Source organism: Aplidium turbinatum, chromosome 18 (genome assembly GCF_918807975.1).
Source record: "Aplidium turbinatum chromosome 18, kaAplTurb1.1, whole genome shotgun sequence".
Taxonomy (NCBI): domain Eukaryota; kingdom Metazoa; phylum Chordata; class Ascidiacea; order Aplousobranchia; family Polyclinidae; genus Aplidium; species Aplidium turbinatum.
In genome coordinates this window covers 19,139,069-19,162,783 of record NC_137489.1, presented here as the reverse complement: position 1 = coordinate 19,162,783, position 23,715 = coordinate 19,139,069, and the positions used below count along the sequence as shown (strand labels likewise).

General features: G+C 42.6%; 1 protein-coding gene across 1 annotated transcript in view; it reads left to right on the top strand.

Moving 5' to 3' along the window:
- The first annotated feature begins 759 nt into the window (after positions 1–759).
- LOC145787259 (serine-protein kinase ATM-like) overlaps positions 760–23,715 on the top strand; it is a 37,441-nt gene continuing 14,485 nt past the window's right edge. Inside the window, exons 1-25 of the mRNA XM_082598972.1 lie at positions 760–912; positions 1,127–1,282; positions 1,610–1,711; positions 1,921–2,043; positions 2,194–2,365; positions 2,697–2,934; positions 3,482–3,886; positions 4,505–4,701; positions 4,872–5,318; positions 5,404–5,579; positions 5,688–5,857; positions 6,094–6,257; positions 6,333–6,473; positions 6,787–7,044; positions 10,135–10,407; positions 10,702–10,905; positions 14,547–14,727; positions 15,145–15,256; positions 15,767–16,020; positions 16,371–16,455; positions 18,187–18,268; positions 18,380–18,501; positions 18,657–18,735; positions 18,940–19,138; positions 23,548–23,712. Of these exons, the coding sequence (XP_082455098.1) occupies positions 760–912; positions 1,127–1,282; positions 1,610–1,711; positions 1,921–2,043; positions 2,194–2,365; positions 2,697–2,934; positions 3,482–3,886; positions 4,505–4,701; positions 4,872–5,318; positions 5,404–5,579; positions 5,688–5,857; positions 6,094–6,257; positions 6,333–6,473; positions 6,787–7,044; positions 10,135–10,407; positions 10,702–10,905; positions 14,547–14,727; positions 15,145–15,256; positions 15,767–16,020; positions 16,371–16,455; positions 18,187–18,268; positions 18,380–18,501; positions 18,657–18,735; positions 18,940–19,138; positions 23,548–23,712 (4,658 nt within the window). The remainder of the gene's footprint in view (positions 913–1,126; positions 1,283–1,609; positions 1,712–1,920; positions 2,044–2,193; positions 2,366–2,696; positions 2,935–3,481; positions 3,887–4,504; positions 4,702–4,871; positions 5,319–5,403; positions 5,580–5,687; positions 5,858–6,093; positions 6,258–6,332; positions 6,474–6,786; positions 7,045–10,134; positions 10,408–10,701; positions 10,906–14,546; positions 14,728–15,144; positions 15,257–15,766; positions 16,021–16,370; positions 16,456–18,186; positions 18,269–18,379; positions 18,502–18,656; positions 18,736–18,939; positions 19,139–23,547; positions 23,713–23,715) is intronic.

Here is a 23,715-nt window from a genome sequence, read left to right as displayed (position 1 = left end):
CCTATAACTGTATATGCCTTTCACTACTTTCAATGAAAGTCAAGTACCACCAGAATCTATTCGTTCATCCCCGACGCCGACACACGCCCCATCGGCCTGACACTACAACGACAGGCATGGGTGCGCCTCAACCGTCTCCGTACGGGCGTCGGGCTTTTCTGCTCAACCATGCACCAATGAGGAATGGTTTCTTTCTCCTTCTGTGAATGTGGTGCCGAGGAACAGACCGCAGACATTATCAATGACTGTACCATCTTCAAGCCACTTAACGAAGTGGAAGGTCTGCGTGTCATGGATGATGAAACCAAAGACTGGCTGTTTTCTAGTAGCCTTCCAGTGTAGTCCGGGAACATCTTGAATCTGGGGTGGTAAAAGGATAGACCCTTGGCCCCAGAGGCTTACACGACACGTCGACTAATTTCAACTGTCTGTTATGTTCATCTGTAATTAAATTTAGCAATATATAATTTTACTTTCGCATGCATCAAATGAACGTTGCAACTAATGCTAAAAACGATAATATTCCTGATGAACACCCTAACTTTTCGGTAGTTATAAATAATAGTTGTTATTATTGTTATTAGTGTAATACCATACGTATTATGATTACCACTACCAGTCTACCACTCACAATTGTAGCTTGCACATAGAGAATAATGCGCCATACTTTCGTTTCCATCAGTATCGTTCACACTTGATTGATATGTCGCAAACAGGAAGCACCCAAATGGCTCCCTCTCTGTTCATTTGTTGTGGTGTATGTGGCACTTTGCCGAGTGGCAAGCATCGTCCGCTCGAGAGCGCCTGCTGTCCATGGGCGACAAGATACTTCCCGCCATTACAACTTTCCTGAACTGCAAGAAGGCAGCAGAGGATGGTCTCATCTACGCGATGTCGTATTGCTCGCTACAGGTTGGTCACAATTAGGTGAATGATGGTTTGTAGTCGGAAAGTAAAACTGGTAACTTTTTGAAATATATCTACCACTTGATGTGTCGATTGCTTGATGCTTTGATCGACGACCACAATTCAGCGTGTAGGTGTCGCTATCATGTTGAAATGGTGGATTGAATAATATTCGGACACGTGGATTGAATAATATTCAACAATATTCTACAAATTTCAGGTTCACTTACGTCATCATATGGATCCAGCTGGGGCGTTTCATCGCAATCACGTGACCTGTGATGACCAATCATGGATGGAAGCAGTGAGAAGTATGCTGGCTGCCATGGCAACAAGGATTAATTCGACTTCGACGACAAGAAGGACTTCAGTTCTGGTATTTCACAGTTCAATTGCTTTGTTTGACCATCACAAAGATGCGATACGACCTGTGCGTCTTGTACTTGACGTTAAAACAACGTTGTGATGCTGATTCAAATCGTGTCTAGCATTTAGAAGATGCGAATGCTGATTCGACATCACATGTTGGTAAAACCTTCTCTGTAAAAGCTAGCCGGGATAATAAGTTGCGCACTTTGGTAACTTTGTAAGTTATTGTATCGTCCGTGCGTAAGTTAAGCTTAAGCAACGTTTTTCACATGACCCAATGTTGGTGATGAAACTCTACATGTGTAGGCTTGTTAATTTCCTAATTCATCTTCAGAAGGATCATCAGTTGGTGGAGACTTGCGCCCGCTTCACTGCCACTCTTCTCCATGTTCATCTGCGTCTGCCACAGTCTTCATCGCCTCCACACAGCACACTGGTAGGTCCCGTAGTACTGTATCCTGTGCCATAATTTCTTTCTTGTGATTTGTGCAACTCCAGTACTTACGCTGCATTAAGTACTTACGTACCAGTACATTACGTACCATTAAGTACCAGTACTTACGCTATTTTAACATCGTAGTTCAATAATTTTGTTAAGCATTGTTGATCCTGTCTTGATACAGTCTGTTGTTTATGATGTGATAGTTGCTTGAGGAAGCATGCGACCCCTACGAGGGAGTCTTGATGGTGAAGAGTTGGAGCGACATCTTCACCTTGTTTCCTCCTTCTTCCGTGGACACCATTAGCTCCATTAACTTGTGGATCAGGGTGAGTTTGTATTTTTGCATGTCTTCCAACGGCTGATGTTGTTCATCCCATCCCAGCTGTGTCTATTTCTTGTTTGCTTCCCCCCTGAACCGATGAGCCCCCTGCTTTAGTCTCATCGACAGGGACACGTTATTGATGTTTTGGTTGCAGGTGATTGATTTCATGTTGACGCTTTATCGCAATGACGTCACCGCGTATGATGTCATGCCGTGTGCTGAGTTCTTTCTGAAAGTCCTGATGACATCAAGGTCCGATTATACGTCATTGTTATCCATGCAAGCTCTTTCCTCCCTCATCCATGTTCCTCAGTTCCCTTCAGGAGGTACCTGCTCTCATCGGTCACTATCAGTAGCACCTTATAGTTTTATGCTTTTGGTGTCTAGTTCTAGAGTGCGTTGACCACTTACGAATTCGTACAATACTTTTCGTCGTCGCGTGTCATTGCCGATATTGCTTTAAGAGTAAATTTGAAACTCGTTAACTATTGCGTTGTTGTGCAGTGTCCTGAAGTGTTCTTGGTAGCCTGTTTGTTCTTACGTTGCCAATTTGATAAAATGTTGTTTGTTGTCTGCCACGGGCAAGCCTCCCAAAGAAGCGAGACAGAGACCTTTGTATTCTTCTTTCCTGGTGACAAACCCGACTATGCTTTTTAGTGTCGTCAAAAGAACGTAGAAAGGAGGTGGCTGTTGTGTGGTCACAATTGTGGGAATCTGCGAAGCGTCACGCTGTCGCAAGGGCACCCGCCGCGTCATGTCTGTCCGATGCAGCGTTTACATTCATGTCCGCTCTCATTGTCGCCAATGCTAAGATGAACTATACTCTGCTGCCCTCCTGTGAAACACTGCTCAAAGATACATGGCCACTTATCCGATTCACGGCGCTAGCGAGCAAGTAAGTAACATCTGCCATGTACCAGGCACCACCGGAATAATAAACTAATTCAACACCAGAAACTTAACGTTATTCTAACGCAATACATTTATTTAATTGAAATAACATTAAATCACATTCACATGACCCCCATTTGGTTGAAGATCCATAATTGCAACTGCAACCCGCCGTTTAAATTACCACAACGTTGGTTCAACGCAAACTATATAGATATTTCAATTCCGGTTCACGGGATCTCAATTTCACTGAACATTTAAGCAAATATTCCGATAACAGTTACGATGACATCATTGAGTTACGATGGCATCCACCGAAGTTTGTTGTGCAGTTAAATTTGTAGATTATAAAATTGTGGCGTTACCGGAAAATGCGATTGTTTTGCAATGATGCGAAGTTGTAGAAACAACTGACAGATTTTTCTACAACAACTTTCAGCATAAAGTTAAATGTGATTACGTCATCTTGGCGCCGACGGTTGACGCACAAACCTGGTTATCACTACATGATGAGGTCTTTCGATTGTAACATCAGGTTGGTTTTGTTTCAGGGAGTTTGTTGGCTTCCTCTCAACTTGCATCAGGACACAAGGACTGCTGGAGAAGAATCGTGGTATTCCCTTGTCTGGTGCTGTGGAAGAGGAACCTGTGACCATCCAGCGTCCGCTCCGATGTGGTCTCCTGTCTTGGCTTTTGGGTTGCAAGGAGGTTCAGGTTGGGATGGATTCAACCTCACATAACTTTTCCAACTCAAAATTTACCCAAGCAACGCAAGCGAAACACACGACCGAGCATCTTCCCAATCTATTTTTTCATCTCACTCGAGACAACCTTTGTCTTCCGGATCCTGAGCAAGTGGCGGATCTTCTTATGGCTTTGTGCTGCAAGAACGCAGCACTCCACCCCAGAGTGTGCCCTCAGTCCCAAGGAGCCAACTCTTCTCCTTCCTCCAGTGGGTAAGCATTTTCTAACCAATTAGTTTTCTAAACAATACAAAAAAGATCTCTCCTGCCTCCTCACTCCCACTTGGTTCTGAACTTCAGAGACGGGAGTGGGTGACACTGAACCGATTATGAACGGCAGTTGGCCGCTTCAATGCTTGCTTGACACGCTGGGGCATAAGGGACTCTGCTGCGTGTCAGTGCAGTGCGACGGAGCGAACAGCCAACCACATCATTTTTGGGTGTCCCATCTATTCCCCTCTCAACGGAAGAACAGGCCTCCGCAGTCCGCACACTCGACGATCTGACGAAAAATTAGCATCAAGTCCTTCCTTTCAGCTGACCACAAGCTTTTTGCTTCATACGAAAGACGAGCGTGGTGGTGAACCGAAGAGTGCTCATTCCACCCAAATCGTTCAGTTTGAGTGACAGTACGAAACTTTTCTAGTAGCAAGTAGTAGCGACACACTTTTTGACTGTTTCTCGTTAAACGTCCGTTAATGACGAAGTGGAAATATAAAGGGGGATATAAAAAGGGTAAAATATTTCGTTACACTGGCTTTATTGCAGATCAATGTATTTTGACCGGTCGTGCTTGGGATTTCCTCTATGACGTAACGCATTTTTATTCAGAGATTGTAATGGCCTATCGGGAGAGAGAGTTGGCGTAGAAGAAGTTTGTGCTTATTTCAAAACTCTGTTTGCATCATGGACTTCCATTTTCGACGAGAAGTTAAAGATATCTGCCGATCGTAGCAGCAGGACCCTCATCGAAGTATCCTACACCGTGCAGCTTATGGTTGCCATGGCAACAAAATGGACTTCAAAAGGCAAGTTCCAATGTTTTTCTTGCATAAAGAAATGTGCTTTATTCAAAGTTTATTGTTTTATCCATTCGCTGGCGTGCTTGGTTATTCTTTGTCCCGGGTTGATTCTACGTCTAAAAGTCGTGTCTTGTAGCGCTCCGATTAATCGCTTATTGACAACTTCAGTGTAATAGATTCGCTAATCGACGCATCGGACGTGAGCGAGCTTCTATCGAAGGCGGCTTTCCTCCTATCTTCCCTCATCAAACAGACCGATCCACTTAACGAAGTAGAAAAGTACATCGGAATCAGCCTTTCGTTTCTGCTACGAACCATGCAGCATCTGTCTGCACCCGGTCTGGCCGCCCGCGACCTCATCGCCAAGTTGAAGCCAACCTTTGTTGAGATGAAAAACATCTCCCTTCAAATTGTGGTCAACTATATGAAGGGTTGCCAGGTGCCGGAACCCAGTGGAACACAATGCTTGATCAACAGCACCAGCTCTCAAGTGAACTTTGATCACGATGTGGCCACACAACCACTGCGTAAAAGGAAGAGCTACCTTCGTGATGGGCCGCCGGCTAAGCACATCCGCCACAACTCTTCCAACATATCATCAACACTGCCTGTGGAGAGGCAAGGTACATTTCATTATCTCATCAATATTGACATCCACCGTGACATTGTTGAACGCGATAAACAATGCTTCATGTTTGTCAGTTACAGGTTTGGACCACTCGTCACCTACACACCTGGAACCTCACAAGTATGCCCTCAAGCTTTTAAAGCTGATCGCCACTGACGGCGCTGTGGGGAGTATGGATGACGTTATTTATGACATAACCAGTCACTTTGATGTGACGATGACTCATCACGCCAACGTCTTTGTGCATATGCTGCAGGTTGGTCGCATGTTCTATTTCATTGCACATTTGTGGGAAATGTCAATGCGATGAAATGATTGGGCGATAACTTGCCTTTGATTTTGTTGATCAAAGCTGTTCATTTAGGAGTTCGGTGATTTTCTTGCTGGACTATCAGACCAATGTATCGGAGAAGTCGCCTCGATCATGCAGTCTGTGCTGCGATCGTATTATGAAGACCAACAGATTTGTTCAAGCTGTCTAAACGTGATGCCTCTCATTCTCTCCCGTCCGCCAGATGGAGCTGTTCGTTCGTGGTATGTGCGCACATCGAACTTTCTCTGGATTTTGTATCTAATCTGCTTCAGTTTAACTTTTTACCTCGCTCCTTTGTTCATGTGCAAACACATGATTTCACAAATGCATTTCCTGCACAGTGCTTTGTGAAGCATCCCTGCTAGTCTTCGGTTATTCATTCTCCATCCATTGTCTTTTAACGCTTCAACATCAACGATCGTATTGCCTTGCTCATTTATTAGACAATGTGTTGCAGCTTCTCGGTTGTGGAAGAACTTCTCGAAGTTGTGTCGAACTTAATTGACGGCGGTAAATGTAGCCACCTAGTGGTAGTATCATTCATCAACTGTTTGATGGCACTCTCCGATTCCTCCTCTCTCCACCTCCAAGACCGCACTCAGTTGCTCTCATGCTACGGAGGTTTGGATTTTTGCTTAAGCTCCATAAGCTCAATAATGTTCTTGAAACTGTTATCTTGCAATCTTCTTCTTGCAGCATCCAACAAGGTCTTTGGATTTTTATCCCACGACAACATCCATGTTGCAATAACGTGTGCGAAGGCGTCCGACTCCCTGTTTCGGCAAGAAGACCTGGACGAGGAATTCTACATCGACATCTTAGCGAGAATCAAAGAAGGTAATGACAGTTGCCAGCCTCCAGGTTGTTGTGTCTGACGTGCATGTTTATTTCATCAACATTTCAAATTTCTCAGTTGATTTCTTTCCATGCTGCTTTTGATAAGATTTTAACTTAATATTCCGCCAACTTCTTATGTTGCTCATCTTCACTCTCAATTAGCGAAATACCTTATTTACGTTTTCCGCTGACGTTAAATCAATGTAAAACGAACGTTTTTTTTTAGCTTGGTTGATGAATATACAATAGTTACCTTTTGACTGAGCAGATCTGCACTGGCGACCATACAGGTGACTCTGATTACTTGTTGCAGTGGGAAGGGACGTGACGCGGATGGCTGGCGTGGCTGATGACAGTGTCTGTCTTCGACTGGACAGGGTGGCCTGTTACCTGGAGGTCATCTTCAACCTCTTGTCCCATGCTGCTCGCATCATCGAATGCGCTGTCGCGTTGGAATTGTGCAACTTTGCCATGGCAACACTGCCTTGTTTCCAAGACAACAAAGACCGCTTTATAGCGATATTCAATAACATGAAAGTGAAAGGAGACTTTCAAGGGATGAAAGGCGAGAGTGAGTAACTAATTGGACATATCGCCGTGGAAACCAATATTTACAGGCCATGTTAATGCACAAGCCAAATGTGACTGGATGCTGACCTGCTATGCTTGATGACAATCAGAGTTGGTGGAATAGGTTGCTAGTCTAAGCAGAAGTTGATCAATGTAGCCATTGTGTGTATTTTGTGTGATTTTGGATTACTTTTGTCTCACTGTTTCCACGGAAGTATTGCACTAGATTTTGGTGCTTGTGCTGAGAATCCAAAGAAGATCTGGCAACACTGGAAACGAAAGGTTTTGTCATTTTTTTAAACAGAAATCAAAAGTTGTGCAATGATTTGAGATTGATTGATCATCACATTTGACCAGTTTGATTTCTCGTATCTATCGTTTTATAGAAATATAAAATCTATTTATCATAAAGTTTATCGTCAAAATTACGCCCTCCAGTCCAGTGGTTCTCAACCTTTTTTCTTTCGTGGCCCATTTTCGTTGCACAGAAGTTTTTATGGCCCATTGTTTGTTTATGCAAGAAAAAACTGCAAACTAGATTTAAAAACAAGAAAACAGCAGAATATATTTCAAACAGATTATTTATTCAACCGTGCATCAATGAGATGCGTGCTCCTGAACATTATAATGTTATAATTATTGACCAACTTGACGTTACAGTGGTTCTCAACATTAATGCCGTATTCCTCCTTTGAAAGAGACAAGTATTGTCAATTCCTTCCCACAATAATTCACAAAAAGAATACTAAACACAGATCTGCAAAAGTTTCAGTTGGCTACCACTTTCAGTTATGGCTTGATTGTAATCACAAAGTAGTCTATTACACCATAAAGTGTTGTAAAAACTCAACGTTGATCTAAAACTATGTGCTCAGTCATAAATAAATCAACCATTTCAATAGATTATTTAGATAAATTTACATTCCTTTCCTATTCCTTAACACGATTATTCTTCCCTTCAAGCTAAAAATTTCTTCTTACGGAGCCAAGTGGCTATGTACAGTGGTTCCCAAAGTATGGGTCGCGACCCAAACATGGGTCGCGAAGGGTCAGAAAATGGGTCGTGCAGAGACGATCTAAATCTGCCAAAATAGGACTGTTGTAAATTAATTTATAAAGAAACTTTTTTTTCTTCTATTGAGTTGTTTTAATCCCAACATCGACAGTATCATTGCATCCTACACTTTTATTTGGCTTCTCTTCTATCAATCAATTATGGCCAACAGTTTTACCGGCATTCAAGTCACTTCCTTCAACAAATCACGTTAAACGTAGATTACTCTCTGAGTTGACAATTTAAGATTTCTGAACTATTTTTTTAATTTGAAGTTAATTTTTATCTGCGACCCTGGTTGCAGGGAAGCCGCTACGTAGGCTGTGTTATAAAATATTGTCAAACGAATACAAAGAAGAACAAGAAGAGACATCCGACACGTGCAAAAAAATGTGCGTAGGCTATTTTTAAGCACCAAGAAGAGGCACTGAAGCCAAACCGGTTTGACTCTACAACGAATCCAGCACTTTTACTTACTCTCTGAGCAAGACGAGCTACAGTAGGTTACACCACTCTACAACTGGTTGTCTGTGTCTTGTTTATAGCAGGCATTTAAATAATCGGGAATCCCAGCGTCAAATGTCTGTCTCGCTAAACGGAAATCCTTTACCATATTATACCGCAAACCCAACTTACCTTGGAGTAAAACTTGACCGGCAGTTGGCCTACAGACCCCACATGGAGTCACTCCGTGCCAAGGTTACCTCGAGAAATAACTTCTTGAGAAGCCTTGCAGGAACAGGATGGGGAGCCCGAGCATCAACCTTGCGTACAAGTGCACTAGCCTTGGTCTACAGCTCAGCCAAATATGCCACAGCTGTGTGGAACCGTAGCAAAAACACAAAAAAGATGGATGTATGCATTAACGACACCTTGCGCATCATCACTGGCTGTCTCCGCCCCACACCTACTGCTTATCTACCAACTTTGGCTGGCATTGCTCCTGCTCATCTCCGTAGGGAAGAAGCCTCTCACAAACTGGCTTTGCATGCAAGACTCGATCCTCAACACCTTCTCCACAGTCACTCCCAAAGATATGGACCAGTCAGACTTCAACGCCTGTCATCAACCATTTCATCGATATGCTACACCGCTTGTGGATAAGAACTTCAGCTGCATGGAGACATGGGCCCAGGAATGGAACGAGCTGCCACATATCCCTCCCCAGTTTTCAGTTATACCAGCACTTTCCATCCCTCCTGGAGCAGACCTCTCAAGAAAGGCATGGGTCACATTGAACAGGATCAGATGTGACGTTGGCTGCACTGGAGCTAATCTGTTTAGGTGGGGGTTGCACAATACGCCGATATGTGTCTGCGGAGCGGTAGAACAAACAATGCTACACATATTCCACGAATGTCCCATCTTACGGCCTCCAAGTGGAAACATCGGTACCGTATTTGACAACCGGACCCAACTACCGTATCATGGCTACACGATGAGGTATTGCCAATCTAAGCTACTACACGTCAAACGAGAGAAGAAGAAGAAGCAGGCAAACATTGCAAAAACAGTATAGACTGCTGAAATTGTTTATACAGATTTTCTGCGTCTTGGGTCGCGAGATGTTCACCAATCTCATATTTGGGTCGCGCTCAAAAAAGTTTGGGAACCACTGGATGAGAACCACACTGTTGGTTAAAATCAACGTTCGTATATTATGCAACGGAAGGCATTGATTACATCACGCCACCAAAATTATTATTTTAATAATTAGAATAAAAATTACCATTCTGCAGCAATTTACAGTAACACCATTCATTGTTGCCACAATCTAAAACAAACACACAAGTGTAAAATTAACTATAGTAACACTAATGAAACGAAATTTTTCACTAACTCTGGTAAATTTTTAAATAGGTCTGTGGCCCATCTCAAAAATTTTCCATGGCCCACCGGTTGAAAACCGCTGCTCTAGTCACTGACATACACAACTAATCGCTCTTGCTCACATGTTTTGTCTTTTCACTTGTCCCACTTCAACATGCACTGTGAGACCCCACAGTGATCCCAGAGACTAATCCTCTTCTGTTGCAGAACCTTTCTGTGAGATCTTCCTTGCTCGCCACCTCAAGCACATACTTAGTCAGTGGCAGGATCTCGACAAATTCCCGTATAGTGTCCTCGGATGCAGGAGTAAGAAGGAGTTTCTTCGTGCATTTGCGTCCGATGTCATCCCGATACTACTCGTGACACATTCGCGCAATGTCTGGTCTCTCAGGATCATGATGGAACAGTTTGATGTCGATGACGTGGTGCGGTGCTTCCCCGTTACCGTGGGCAACCTCCTAGCCTCCGTGCATAACCAAGGTGCGTCGTTGCCGCAGATATTAAGTGGAGATGTTTGTTTTAAGATCCAAGCATAGAGAATGATAAAAAAACAAAAAAGCGTTTCAACTTCATCTTCCTCTCATGCCTGGTTCGGAGGAAGAAATTCGAATGAAATATTTCCAGAACCTAATATTGCGGCTTCTGAAACATAGATGTGGACTTGAAGACATTTTTGAGTACCACATACAGTAGTCCAAGTACCCAGGGTTGGCATAGCGTGAAGCATAAGGCAATTCCATGATACCAAACCTTAGCGTAATTATGATTCTACAGGCGACTTGGCGAGTTTGAAGCTCTCCATGTACACGGCCCAGCATATCATGAAGACGGTAACTACGGCGATGCCGGGAGCTGAAGACCTTCGGGAGGCAGTAGTTGGTGTCATTCCTGATATCCTGCTGGCCATCTTCTCATGTTATCACAGCGAGAGCACAGTCGCTCCTCGACCTTTCCAATTGAACGGGAAAGCTATCAAAGGTGAGCTGCTTGTTTAGTGCAAGTCTGTATTCACATCAGATAAGTGCAGAGAATTTGTTGTTGTTGCTTTACTTTAGTGTTTAATCACAAACCAATCGTGTTTTGGGAGTGACCTCGAAGTTTCTGCCCCATCTAACAACTTTGCTTTAACCCTACCGACAATTCCTTATCACTATAATCCAACCCTAACTCAGACGGATAAATTTCCCCACGGGTGCCGCGTGATTTTTCCAAACGTAATCTTTTGTCACCAACGTGCCGGTTTCGACAAGTTCAGCGTAATTTCGATAGAAAATTGTATTTTGATTTAAATACGCCGACGTCAATGTGATGTTAAAAAAGGGTTTCAACCTGGTGTTGAAGGTCCTCTTCGAAGCTCGTTCGCGAATTTTTTTCCCACAAACTTTTTGTTACTTCGCATAGAGTTTGCATTAATACCGTGTGAATGCAAACGTATTTCGTTGGCGTGTTTGGTTCAGTGGTTTCATCTTTTGCTTTATGTTCGTGAGGGCAACGGTTCGACGCCCATCGAAATCAATTTTTTTTTTTAATTAACTTTTGTGTTGCACAAAAGCTTTTCAAAAAAAGGAGGGTTAGGGTTAATTCAATTCGGAAAATCTTACTTTTAGAGTGACCAGAATCGTATTCTTTTCTCAACTTTTTTAAACTTGATTAGGTGTGTCTCCAGGCTACGTTTTTTTTCAAGTGCAATGTTTAGATTTGGACCTGGAGAGCGAAAATCGGCTGCTGTGAGGGCGAAAATCGGTAAAAACATTGATGCCCGCCGCGCGGTAACCAGTAGGCTTGTGGCTACACTTACAGAAATATGCAAATGAGACAAAAAGTTTGTGGGAAAAAAAATTTGCAGCCCCTTTCGCCTCTTCGGAAAGATGAGATTTCGTCAATTTCGAATTTCTTGCAGCGTTGCCAGATGCTGGAAGCTGCTTGGCACCAAAAAGTAACTAAATTTCACCAGATTGCATTCAATTTCACCAGATATTTAAAACATCCTAAATAAAGTAATTTCGCCTAAAAATACAAATAGTTTTTGAGACATAAAACTAAAACGAAACGAATATGCAAAACAAATGTTTTGTCACACATTGCATACACGGATTATAACTGTAGCAGTCATAATTATCAGTATATGCATCAAAAGTTCTTAACCAAAAAAGTTGTTGTTTTTACTTTAAAAGCGGAAACTTTTACTGCCAGGGTTGAAATGCACTCCAAGATGCAATAACATCCTGATGAAAAAATTTGAAAGACTTTTGCATATCCTGCACATGATATTCATGAAAATGAAACAAGTAGCCACTGTATGCATGTGTAGCCCATGTAAAGTCAGTAGCCGAGTGGTTAGCGCGTTGGGTTCGCAGTCGAGAGCCTGCATGTTCGACTCCAGCCACCCGCACTTGCTGTTGTTTTTCTGGGCAAGAAACTTTACGATAATAGCCTCTACCCAATGATCGATTTCGAGTAATGGGTAGTACCAAATTTAAGTCATAAATAGAGTAGACATTAGACAACCGGCAACAAACATTGCAGTCGGCTGCAGCGTGGGTCAGGTGTACCTCGGAAGGCGTACACCGATGCATAGCGCTCAAGTCCGCTTTCCCGCAATGCAAGATAAAGATAATAAAACAAAAAAAAACTTATACTTTTTGGGCAAAAACAACCTTCTTCACTAATTTTAAATATAAAACTTGTCTTTTTGGCCTTTTTTTTAATACAAAGAACTCTCCAAAAAGCATTGTCTTGCCACTGCCAGCTTTTGCCACTGCCGTGGCAAAAGCTACACGATTGCTGGTACAGTGCTGCTGTCAGATTCAAAAGATTGATTGAAGAGCGCAAATTGGTCACTCTGAACTTGCAACACACTGCCATCACGCATGCGCAAACCTCTTGCAAAACGTTTTCTGCACGAGCAGAGATTTTTTGCTAAAAAGTTAAAAAAATTTGGAAAAACTTGAGTGGGGAATATTTCACCAAAACGTTGTCTGGTTCCAAGGTCAAAACGCGTGGTACCAAAGACCTCTAAATTTCACCAGAATTTTTTTTATTTGGTATCCTATTTCCTCATCTGGCAACGCTGATTTCTTGTCTTAAAAGAAACTTGAGACAGAACTCTCTACCTGGCAACATTGTTGGAATTAAAATGGGGCGCAGCCGAAACCACGCAACGAGAAAAGTATAAAAGAGTGCTGTGATTTTGACAGTTTGGTTTATCTACAAACAAAAATTTTTTTTATTTGTGGTCCCTTATCAACAGTTTGCAGTTTTTCTGAAACGCTTTGAATTGCGTGATTCAACTTGTGGTACTAGCTCGATAATCAGGGTCGTCAAAAGGCTAATTTGGGCCCAGTACTACTGTAATGATATCGTCGGCTCCACATTCAAGATACTTATAAAAAAAATTCAGATTTATTTTATTTGGTTTGGCACCACAGCACGTATACATCAGTTAATTTATAAAACAATAAATACTATTAATACTACAAAAAGTACTCAGTGCCAAGCAGAGCAAATCACATAAAATATAGTTACTATTTTCTAAAATCTCTACTCTACGGCCTGTTTCACCTTAAAGGGGGGATCATAAGAAGGTTTTTATTTAAATAGAATCTAAATTCAAATAGATTCTATTTGAATAAGAACCTTCTGATAGCCTGTCTCCCTGGCCCGCTCCGCCATTCTACATTTGCGGACGGGTCATGTAACGTTTTCGATCCACACTCTCCCTCCACAGGTACCTCGACTCCCCAGCCTGGCCCCCGCGACCTAAGCTGGTGGACTTAACCCTCCGGGTGCATCGTCACCCTTAAATCACGCCGCTCCCTGCCGCCGCGGGGTGTGGCAGGCCGGTTTGCGGAAGTCTTCGACCTGGCTATGTTTGTTTGTGCTCTCTCGCCGTGTCAATCCTTTGTACCCGTGCGCTGTTGATGCGAATAAAACAGTTTAACACAGTGGCGTCCTGTCTGCAGTTAGATACATCAACAATTACATTGAATGTGGTGCTGGTACCGGGATGACAAAAGACCACAGGGTCAACAAAGCCAGCTGCCATCCTCATACAACTAAAAAAAATACGAAAAGAAGAAATAACAAGAAGATTGCAATAAAAACAAGCACTGTGTCGAAAAATTATGCTATGGTTTCTTTAAACTCATGGGACCCTTGGAAAGGTGTGAAGCCTGCATCCAAAAGTATCTCCTGTCAACGCTACTGCAGGTGATGATGAAGTAAATGCAATCAATCTGATTCATATTTTCCTCCAAGCGACTGATTGTTGATCACGATGTATGAACATTGAACAGTTGAACACCAATAAGCAGCCGCATTTCTTTTCATGATCTCCTGCAAATTTCTTATCTTTGTATACTGGAGCTGTTAGTGTGACTATCAATCGACCGCAGATCAACTTTCTGAAGTTTCTTTGATGGTGAGTTCCAAAAACGTAACGGATATTTTCCTTGGGCATGGACAAATGCCATCAGACAGAGTAGACATTTGTTGGCGTCCAACTCTCGCAATACGGAGAACACGTGGAATGGTGACGTGGGTGAATGATCAGTGTGTTAGTATGGCTGGTGCTGAAAAGTTACCTAATAATTCTGCATATCACCGTTAACGTTGAACAGAGTGCCTCCTGTCGCTGGCCAGTACAGTGGACAACAAAGCGGCCAACACGACCATCAAGTCACTCTTTGACATGCTGTTCGCGTCTCGCGGAGAGCTTCAACGCTTCATGCTTCTGCTTCGTGTCATGCTCTCGTCAGCTGTGACGCGCTATGACGTCACAAGGATGCTGCAAGCTTACAGGTGATTATATAATATTGCAACGGCGATTTATTCTCGTGTGGGTTGTAGATTTGTAATGCAAATCAGTTTATTGCTCTGTAAACGAACGGCGAGGAGTGTTTTGTTCGAAGTACTGCACAGTATAATGGCTGGAGATGCCACACCTACCGTGTTATGGAAATGTAAAAGTAACCGCGTGGCGTTGTGAACCGGAATAACGGTCCAGGAGTGACCGCAGTCCAAGAGTTACCAGGGTTGCCAAATATAATTAATTTTTTTTTTATGAAAATAATTGAAATTCCTACTTCTCAAAAAGTTACATAATATAAAAATTTTGGACCGCAGTAACTCCTGGACCGTTACACCGGCAAAGATTAAACTAGAAACAACTCTCCCAGGTTAAAACCAAACGTTGTTCTAATGACGCAATCAATGCAGGCTTGCTTGTGAACTTGTGGATTCGCACGTGGACGATGACGTCACCCGCCAGTGGGTAGCCATTAACTCCATCCACGCAATCACCCAGCATTTGACAAGGCTAGCTAGACAGGTAGATTATATTTCGTGTTTAAATGTGCTTGCTATCCTGGTTGATATTGTTGCTTGGACGCTCGTGCAAGTTGTAATGCACCCTATAGCCAGCGAAGTTGGTGTTTTTACATTGCTGAAACTTACAGTCAACTGCTGGTACCTGCACTTCTGCAGCTGCAGGGTACCGTACTTGTACTATATGAAGGACATTTGATGCCTTTCTACCATTAGCTTGCATTGCAGAAATTGCAGGTTTCTGCTATCAATTAATTTTAGTTTTCTGCATAAAATTTGTAACTAATGTTTGCGCCACTGCACACGCCTCACATCCAAGCGATACTTGATTTTTTGTCAAACTCGACTTATTAGACTATCCAGTATCCAGTGTGATTTCTCATGCCAGTTCAAATAGAACAACTTGCTGGTTTTGAAGTTGGTGTAACGTTGGTATTGCATTGTTGGCGATGTAGATGTTGATGATAAATTATGATATGACAGTTTAAGGTTGAATTGAATACTTTGCAACTAGATAAGAGTGACAACCAACCACAAGGTAGCGAATGAGCTAATGAGTTGCTGCAGTGTCGGCGTGGACATCCTACATCGCTCCTGCACCTTCCTGGATGAAGAGAACTCGGCATGCAACATGTTGTCTGACTATGACGTAGTACTTTGTATATCGGCCTGCTTGGCTGACGTCATGCACAACGTCAGCACGACAATCGCGCATCATCAGTTGGAGAAGTCGCTCAATCAATTCCTAACCTTTCTTCTTCAACACGGGTAAGAATGTTAGCAAAGTGCAGCTTACTTGAATTGGTAATGTCCAGGAACTTATTTTTATGCGTTTCTTCCTCCTTTTAAACTAAACGCTTTGCGCTTAGCACTTTGGCGTATCTTGTGGCCAGTAGTGTCCCGCCGTATAACAGTGCTGCCATGTTTCAATGCTGCGAGATTTGAAAGGCAATTTGTAAATATTGTTGCTTGCATTCTATCCATTGGGTACCGCTGAATGGAGAGCAGTCCTTATAAAGAAGAAAGAGAAAAAATATATAGCCTATATATTGTTGCTTGGAGATACAAAGTTGAGAAACGTTCTTTATCATGAAAATAACGGTTTATTTACGTTGCAGGTCGGTGCGGTCAACTTACACCAGCCTTCTAGCATTGTCTCCTGGGTTATCGAAGATCATGAAAGCTGTTCCAACTTATGCAGAGGTAAGTTGGCTGGTTCACCAACACCAGACATACCATCTAGGCGGTGGCCATCGGTGGCTGGATGTGTGTTGTCGTCGTCGTGTGAGCGTCTGGGGCCGAGGGTCTATCCTTTTACCACCCCAGATTCACGATGTTCCCGGACTACACTGGAAGGCTACTAGAGAGCAGCCAGTCTTTGGTTTCGTGTTGTGTTGTTGCGTCATTGACGAATGTACGCCATGCGCAAGGTGTTTGGTGAAGCACATGAGCGGTTTTGTAATTTCTTGGCATATTTTTATTTTGTAATTAAGTCAACTTAAGCGGACTATTCATTCGCCTCATAGTCACTTAGTCAGGTTGTTGATCGCTTCTTGTTTAGGGTGGGGGAGGGGGGTCAGAACCTGTGGCAATCTCGTCGTCGTCGTCGTGTGAGCGTCTGGGGCCGAGGGTCTATCCTTTTACCACCCCAGATTTACGATGTTCCCGGATTACACTGGAAGGCTACTAGAGAGCAGCCAGTCTTTGGTTTCATCATCCATGACACGCAGACCTTCCACTCCGTTAGGTGGCTTGAAGATGGAGCAGTCATTGATGATGTGGTCTGCGGTCTGTTCCTCGGCACCACATTCACAGGAGGAGGAAGAGGCCATTCCCCATTGGTGCATGGTTGAGCAGAAAAGCCCGACGCCCGTACGGAGACGGTTGAGGCGCACCCATGCCTGTCGTTGTAGTGTCAGGCCGATGGGGCGTGTGTCGGCGTCGGGGATGAACGAATAGAGTCTGCTGGCGGTTGACTTCCATTCAGAACTCCATTTATGGTCCGCCCAAGCAGCCGCAGAGATGTCTTGTACATCAGCTTCGTTGATAAGAAGTTGAGCGGCTGGCACCAATGGGTATCTTGATTTCAGTCGACGGGGTGCTCGTTTGGGAGAGCAGAGATCTTGTGGTGGAGAAGGTGGTTAGGCTCCAGTGCCCGTCGACCGAGGGACAGAGTGGCTTCTTCGCGACGAAGCTCAGCGGGTTGGATGCCAGCGAGAATGGGGAGATTGTCCAATGGTGTGGGACGCAGGCATCCGATCACTGTACGCAGGGCGCTGTTTATGGCAGTGTCGATGTTATGGTAGTGAGCACTGCGGCACCAAACAGGCGCACAGTACTTTGCTGAAGAGTAGACAAGGGCTAAGGCTGCTATACGCAAAGTGTCAGCCCTCGCCCCCCAGCTAGAGCCTGCCAGGCACTTGAGTAGCGCAGCGCGGATGTGAGTTTCTTGCTCAGTGACACCAAATGGTGGCGGTATGTGAGCGATCTGTCCAGTGTCAGCCCAAGATATCTTGGTTCTGGGCGGAAGGACAGAGATTTTCCGTTGTTCTGGACGTGTAGCTCACGATCAGCTTCCCGATTATGGAGGTGGAAAGCTGCTGCCACAGTTTTGGTTTCGCTGAGTTTCATTTGCCAGTTCTGGAGATAGGCTGAGATAGTTTTCATGTCCTGGCTCAAGTGGCATTCTGAAACTATAAAACAGTTGATCACCCCGCTTGATTCGCGCGGGTGTTTCCAATCACTGAGAGACTTAAATTGAGTGGAGTTACTTGCCCCTCGGCCGCCATTGCGGCGAAGAACTGCCTGCGATAGACCAACTAATAACTATCGTTCAATGTCTGTGGATTGGACAGTCGATGTTCAGCCGGCAGCGGCCGGCAACGGTTTCACCTCAAAGTTTGCTGGGTCATGAAGGTTGTTTGTTTTTTTTAGAGTCACCAAGACACGAGTGAAAAAGATGAGGTTCTGTTGAAGCTGCTTGAGCACCTTCTTGTGGCCACCCAAACTTCAGAAGGTGAGTTTGTTACTGGATTCTGTTATGAGTGTTGCCTGATTAGTTTTGTGGATTCGATTTCAACCCGCACGTTGTCATTGCGAAACCTCGCATCACTTTGAACCGTTGCAGCTTCTCTCCTCCTGACAAGTTACGTCATCAATGAGATTCCTCCTGCGGACGACTTGAATGGTTTGTTACTCGTGGTGGCATCAAGGATGGACGCTCTTCCTCATCAGCAGAGTGCTGCCCAGGTGCTCATACCGTAGAGTGAACCGATTCATCGTATCCTAGAATGAAACTACAAACAGTTCATTCAGTTAATTTAGTTGTCAATCACTTGTTCAAATGAGCAGATTCGACGTCGTCTAACGTTGCAACAACCGAATGTCTTTTGCTTGTATCGCAGGATGCAATAGCGAGGTGTTTGTCCACCATGGGTATGCAGCACAAGAACAAGACTTTCCGCTCCAGACTGGAAGGCGGAGGTAAGCTCGATCCCACCAGGGTAGCCTAGCTATCGGGCTCGTGTTCAAAGAGTGGGTAATGAGGTGTTTCATATTTTTACCATTTTCGATTTTCAAAATCCCTGGAGTCTGATGTTAGCTCATTGTGACGTCATAAAGATACGGGGGCCCTGCTATTGAAGTTTCGTGTGATGCTTGTTTCACGTCGCTACGTTTCACTTGCAGGTCATCATGACCTTCGTCCCGCGACGGACATGCTGCGTTGTTTGTTCGACATCTGCATGAATGACGTCACCGACACGTCACTGATAGCCCACCATTGTCTGATGGACACGTCACGTACCGACGTCTGGCGTCAGCTGATTTCACATGCTCACTGTAAAGCCTTGCCAGACGTCATCAATAACTTTTTCAAAACATACACGTGAGTGTTGAATATGAGTGACAAGTAGGGGAAGGGAAGGTAATTTGATACACTTTTAACATTTTTGCCTGTTAACTGAAAATTATCTGACACAAACTATTGATTTTAAGCTGAAATGAAAGTCTGATCCCTTACACACTTTTTAAAAACATTTTCACTTTTTTATTTTTGTTACTTTTTTTTTAATTGAAATTTTAAAAACGTCACTCAAATGTATCAAATTACCTTCCACGGAAGGTAAATTGATACACCCGGAAGGTAATTTGATACAGTAATACTAATACAGAAATCCCCTTTGACAGCAAAGCAATAAATGAAAATTTAATATGTGATTGGCGTGCTTGGGTGCAAAGATGACTGTTGAGGCCCATGTGTGCGGCGAAGCTTCTGCAGCGGGATGGTCATGGGAAGGATCATTGGCTGGAGTTCTTATTCAAGGGGGGTGCTTTGCACTTTTCTCATGTTTTGACAGCAGATAGCGTGTAGGCCTACGAAAGCCTATATAATAGTTGTTTCCCAAAGTAGCAGGTCTTGTTAATAAAGAATAACTTATTTAAATCAAGTAGATCAATGTCAACATTTATTACAGTCACAAAAAAGAATTTAATATACTGTATCAATTTACCTTCCCCACATGTATCAATTTACCTTTTTAAAAAAAAGTTATAAAATACTGATTTTTGTATGCTTGGATGCACATTGCAGAAAAAACGTGACATGCCCTTGAAGCCTTATCAATGAACTGTCAAATGAGTTTGGTTTCATCTTTCAGGAACTTTTCTTTAATTTTCCAGACGAAAATAATCATGAGTTAAAATTTTTACGAAAATACTCAAAAAACACACTTTCACAATTTTATGCCATAAAAGCACGAGTTAGCTGCATGGTGCAATTTTTGTAGGCATTATTTTCACAGATCTTCCACCTAATGACAATATTTTTGACCAATATTTTTTGTACATTTCTGTAGGGGGGGTGTATCAAATTACCTTCCGTATCAAATTACCTTCCCTTCCCCTATGATGTTGCTCTTAGTTTCCTAAAGTGCTGGCGATATTAATTCGTAGATTACAGGCGCCACTTCTCTGCTTGATGTGCGAGGACAGGTAGACAGCAGGAAGTACGATACAGGTTTCCACTCAAACCACCAGTTTTGCAACAAATTTTTGGCAACTCAAGTTACATGAAAGTATCCTTGAACGACTGACCAAAGATGTTGCATCCGCTCGGACTCGACCGTGGGATGACGGCCATGCAACTGCGGCAACTATCGCTAGGAGTTCTTCCAGTGGCAAGGCAACTCCAGCTGTAGTAGATGATGCATCGTGGGATGACTGGCCGCTGCCATAGCCGCTTTGAGAACTCCAATCGGCCGATATCACGTTGGGGCGGAACAACATTTCCCGTTGGCACTATGGGAAAGTTTTAAGATATTCAAGCCATGGAAGTGTAGCTAACTGCTCTTGGCTGATGCTGAGCTTCGTCGGAGTCTGCCTCGCTTTCTGACCTAGTCTTATTCTGAAACGATCCCTGTTCCATATCTAGAAAGCTAAAACCTCAATTGCTAAGGTAACAGGGATCAGTTGTCAGTAGATGTTACAGAAAATATATTTCGCACTTATTCAGTGCATCGTCAGTTCTGATAAAGGGCAGTTAAAACCTACAAGTAATGTTTTAAACAACATTACAGTGACGCAATAATGCCAAAACATGAGCGTAAAAAATTGAAAAAGCAAAAGCGTAAATATTGAAAAAATGCTGAATGAAAACTAAACCAAGCCGGCAGTAAAGTAAATTACGTATCAAATATAAATTATAAACTAGAAATGATGAAAGAGCGGTGAGCAAAGCCTGCAAATGTAGCGTTGTGACTAAGTACAGCGATAAATAATTAAATGGAGCGTCTTGGAAAACACAAAATGTAGCGTTGTGGAAAAAAGAGTAGGCAAAGACGGCAGTGAATAATAAGGCAGTAAAATATTGAAAAAATACCAAAAATGTAGTGGAGCGTCAAAAAATTAAACTTGTGGCAGAATTAATTTTTGGATATTTATTTTGGCATGTATCCTATGTATCCATTTATCTTCACAAGCATCTAGATTATCAATATTGGGTTGTTCAACAAATGTGACATTGTAGCATTGGGAAAGTTGTGGTTCAGTACTTAGATCATGAAATACAGCAAAATGTTTTAATAACGCAGCCCTGTCATTATTAGAGGAAAAATCGAAAGTGTTCCAAGTTGCACGATGGCCTGACCAGCGAACCGAAAATTTATTAACCGTCTGTCCAACATATTGTTCATGGCAAAGTAAACATGTTGCTACATAAATTCCATAATTGCTGCAATTGAGTTCCTGTTTTAACTTAAAAAGTCTTTGCGGAGTGCTCAATGTCGTTGTACGTGAAACCATTGACAAACGATGATGACCATGGTTACCACACAACGCACAGCGACCACAAGGTGCAGAATAACCTCTTTGTGGAACAGAAGATTGGATTTTTTTTGATAGATCTTTGTAGTTTGTAACATAATTTCCAATTGTTTTTGGCCTTGTGTATGTGATCATGACATCAGGTTTAAGTTCCTTTTCTTTTTCACTCATTTTTAATAAAGCTGGGAAAGCAGTCGCCCACACAGTCTTGCTGTTTTTCTTTTGAGGTTTTGGTGGCCTAAGTCTGTCAGTCCAAGTTGAAGCAATTCCAATCATGTCATTTGTCATCGCGATAGGGAAATCTGACCTAGTAGCTTTTTCTTTGAGTCTTTTAGTTTGAGTTCTTTGAGTTATCGCGATGACAAATGACATGATTGGAATTGCTTCAACTTGGACTGACAGACTTAGGCCACCAAAACCTCAAAAGAAAAACAGCAAGACTGTGTGGGCGACTGCTTTCCCAGCTTTATTAAAAATGAGTGAAAAAGAAAAGGAACTTAAACCTGATGTCATGATCACATACACAAGGCCAAAAACAATTGGAAATTATGTTACAAACTACAAAGATCTATCAAAAAAAATCCAATCTTCTGTTCCACAAAGAGGTTATTCTGCACCTTGTGGTCGCTGTGCGTTGTGTGGTAACCATGGTCATCATCGTTTGTCAATGGTTTCACGTACAACGACATTGAGCACTCCGCAAAGACTTTTTAAGTTAAAACAGGAACTCAATTGCAGCAATTATGGGATTTATGTAGCAACATGTTTACTTTGCCATGAACAATATGTTGGACAGACGGTTAATAAATTTTCGGTTCGCTGGTCAGGCCATCGTGCAACTTGGAACACTTTCGATTTTTCCTCTAATAATGACAGGGCTGCGTTATTAAAACATTTTGCTGTATTTCATGATCTAAGTACTGAACCACAACTTTCCCAATGCTACAATGTCACATTTGTTGAACAACCCAATATTGATAATCTAGATGCTTGTGAAGATAAATGGATACATAGGATACATGCCAAAATAAATATCCAAAAATTAATTCTGCCACAAGTTTAATTTTTTGACGCTCCACTACATTTTTGGTATTTTTTCACTATTTTACTGCCTTATTATTCACTGCCGTCTTTGCCTACTCTTTTTTCCACAACGCTACATTTTGTGTTTTCCAAGACGCTCCATTTAATTATTTATCGCTGTACTTAGTTTGTTTATCACTGCCTTTGACTGCCGTGTTCCGCATATAATTTATTTTCTTTGCCGTAGTTTGTCACAACGCTACATTTGCAGGCTTTGCTCACCGCTCTTTCATCATTTCTAGTTTATAATTTATATTTGATACGTAATTTACTTTACTGCCGGCTTGGTTTAGTTTTCATTCAGCATTTTTTCAATATTTACGCTTTTGCTTTTTCAATTTTTTACGCTCATGTTTTGGCATTATTGCGTCACTGTAATGTTGTTTAAAACATTACTTGTAGGTTTTAACTGCCCTTTATCAGAACTGACGATGCACTGAATAAGTGCGAAATATATTTTCTGTAACATCTACTGACAACTGATCCCTGTTACCTTAGCAATTGAGGTTTTAGCTTTCATGGAAGTGTAGTGTTTAAGATGTGACACATTTTAACAAAGAATAAGTGCTTTGCGTGGTGTAATTGGCATCAACTGTTCGATGCTTGAATTAGTTCATCTACGTTTTTGTGGCGAGGCAGATATTAGTTTCGTATCGCTACTGGGGTGAACTGAAGCGACATTAGTCCCAACAGCCAATAATAAATTGATGCGCATGAATGAATTGGTTGTTGTTATTGACTATAGCACTTTTCAGTTTCATTCAGAGCGATCATTGAACCTAGGCTGCTGACTTGCAATCAGGCCTCTTAGATTGGAATAGTTAAGTCTGTTGTACCTCATTGACTCTTGTGATAACTTCATTATCAAGTGTTACAAAACGTTTGTTTCAGATCGGGAAGCACACGAGTCATGCATGAATCACGTGACTCGTCACCAAGCAACAATGAACGGTGGGATTGTTACCATGACAACCATGACGACTGGGTTTGTGAGGTCACGTGCTCCCTCAGCCAATGCGATGTCGGATACTTCAAATACATGGAGCCAATATGCAGGTG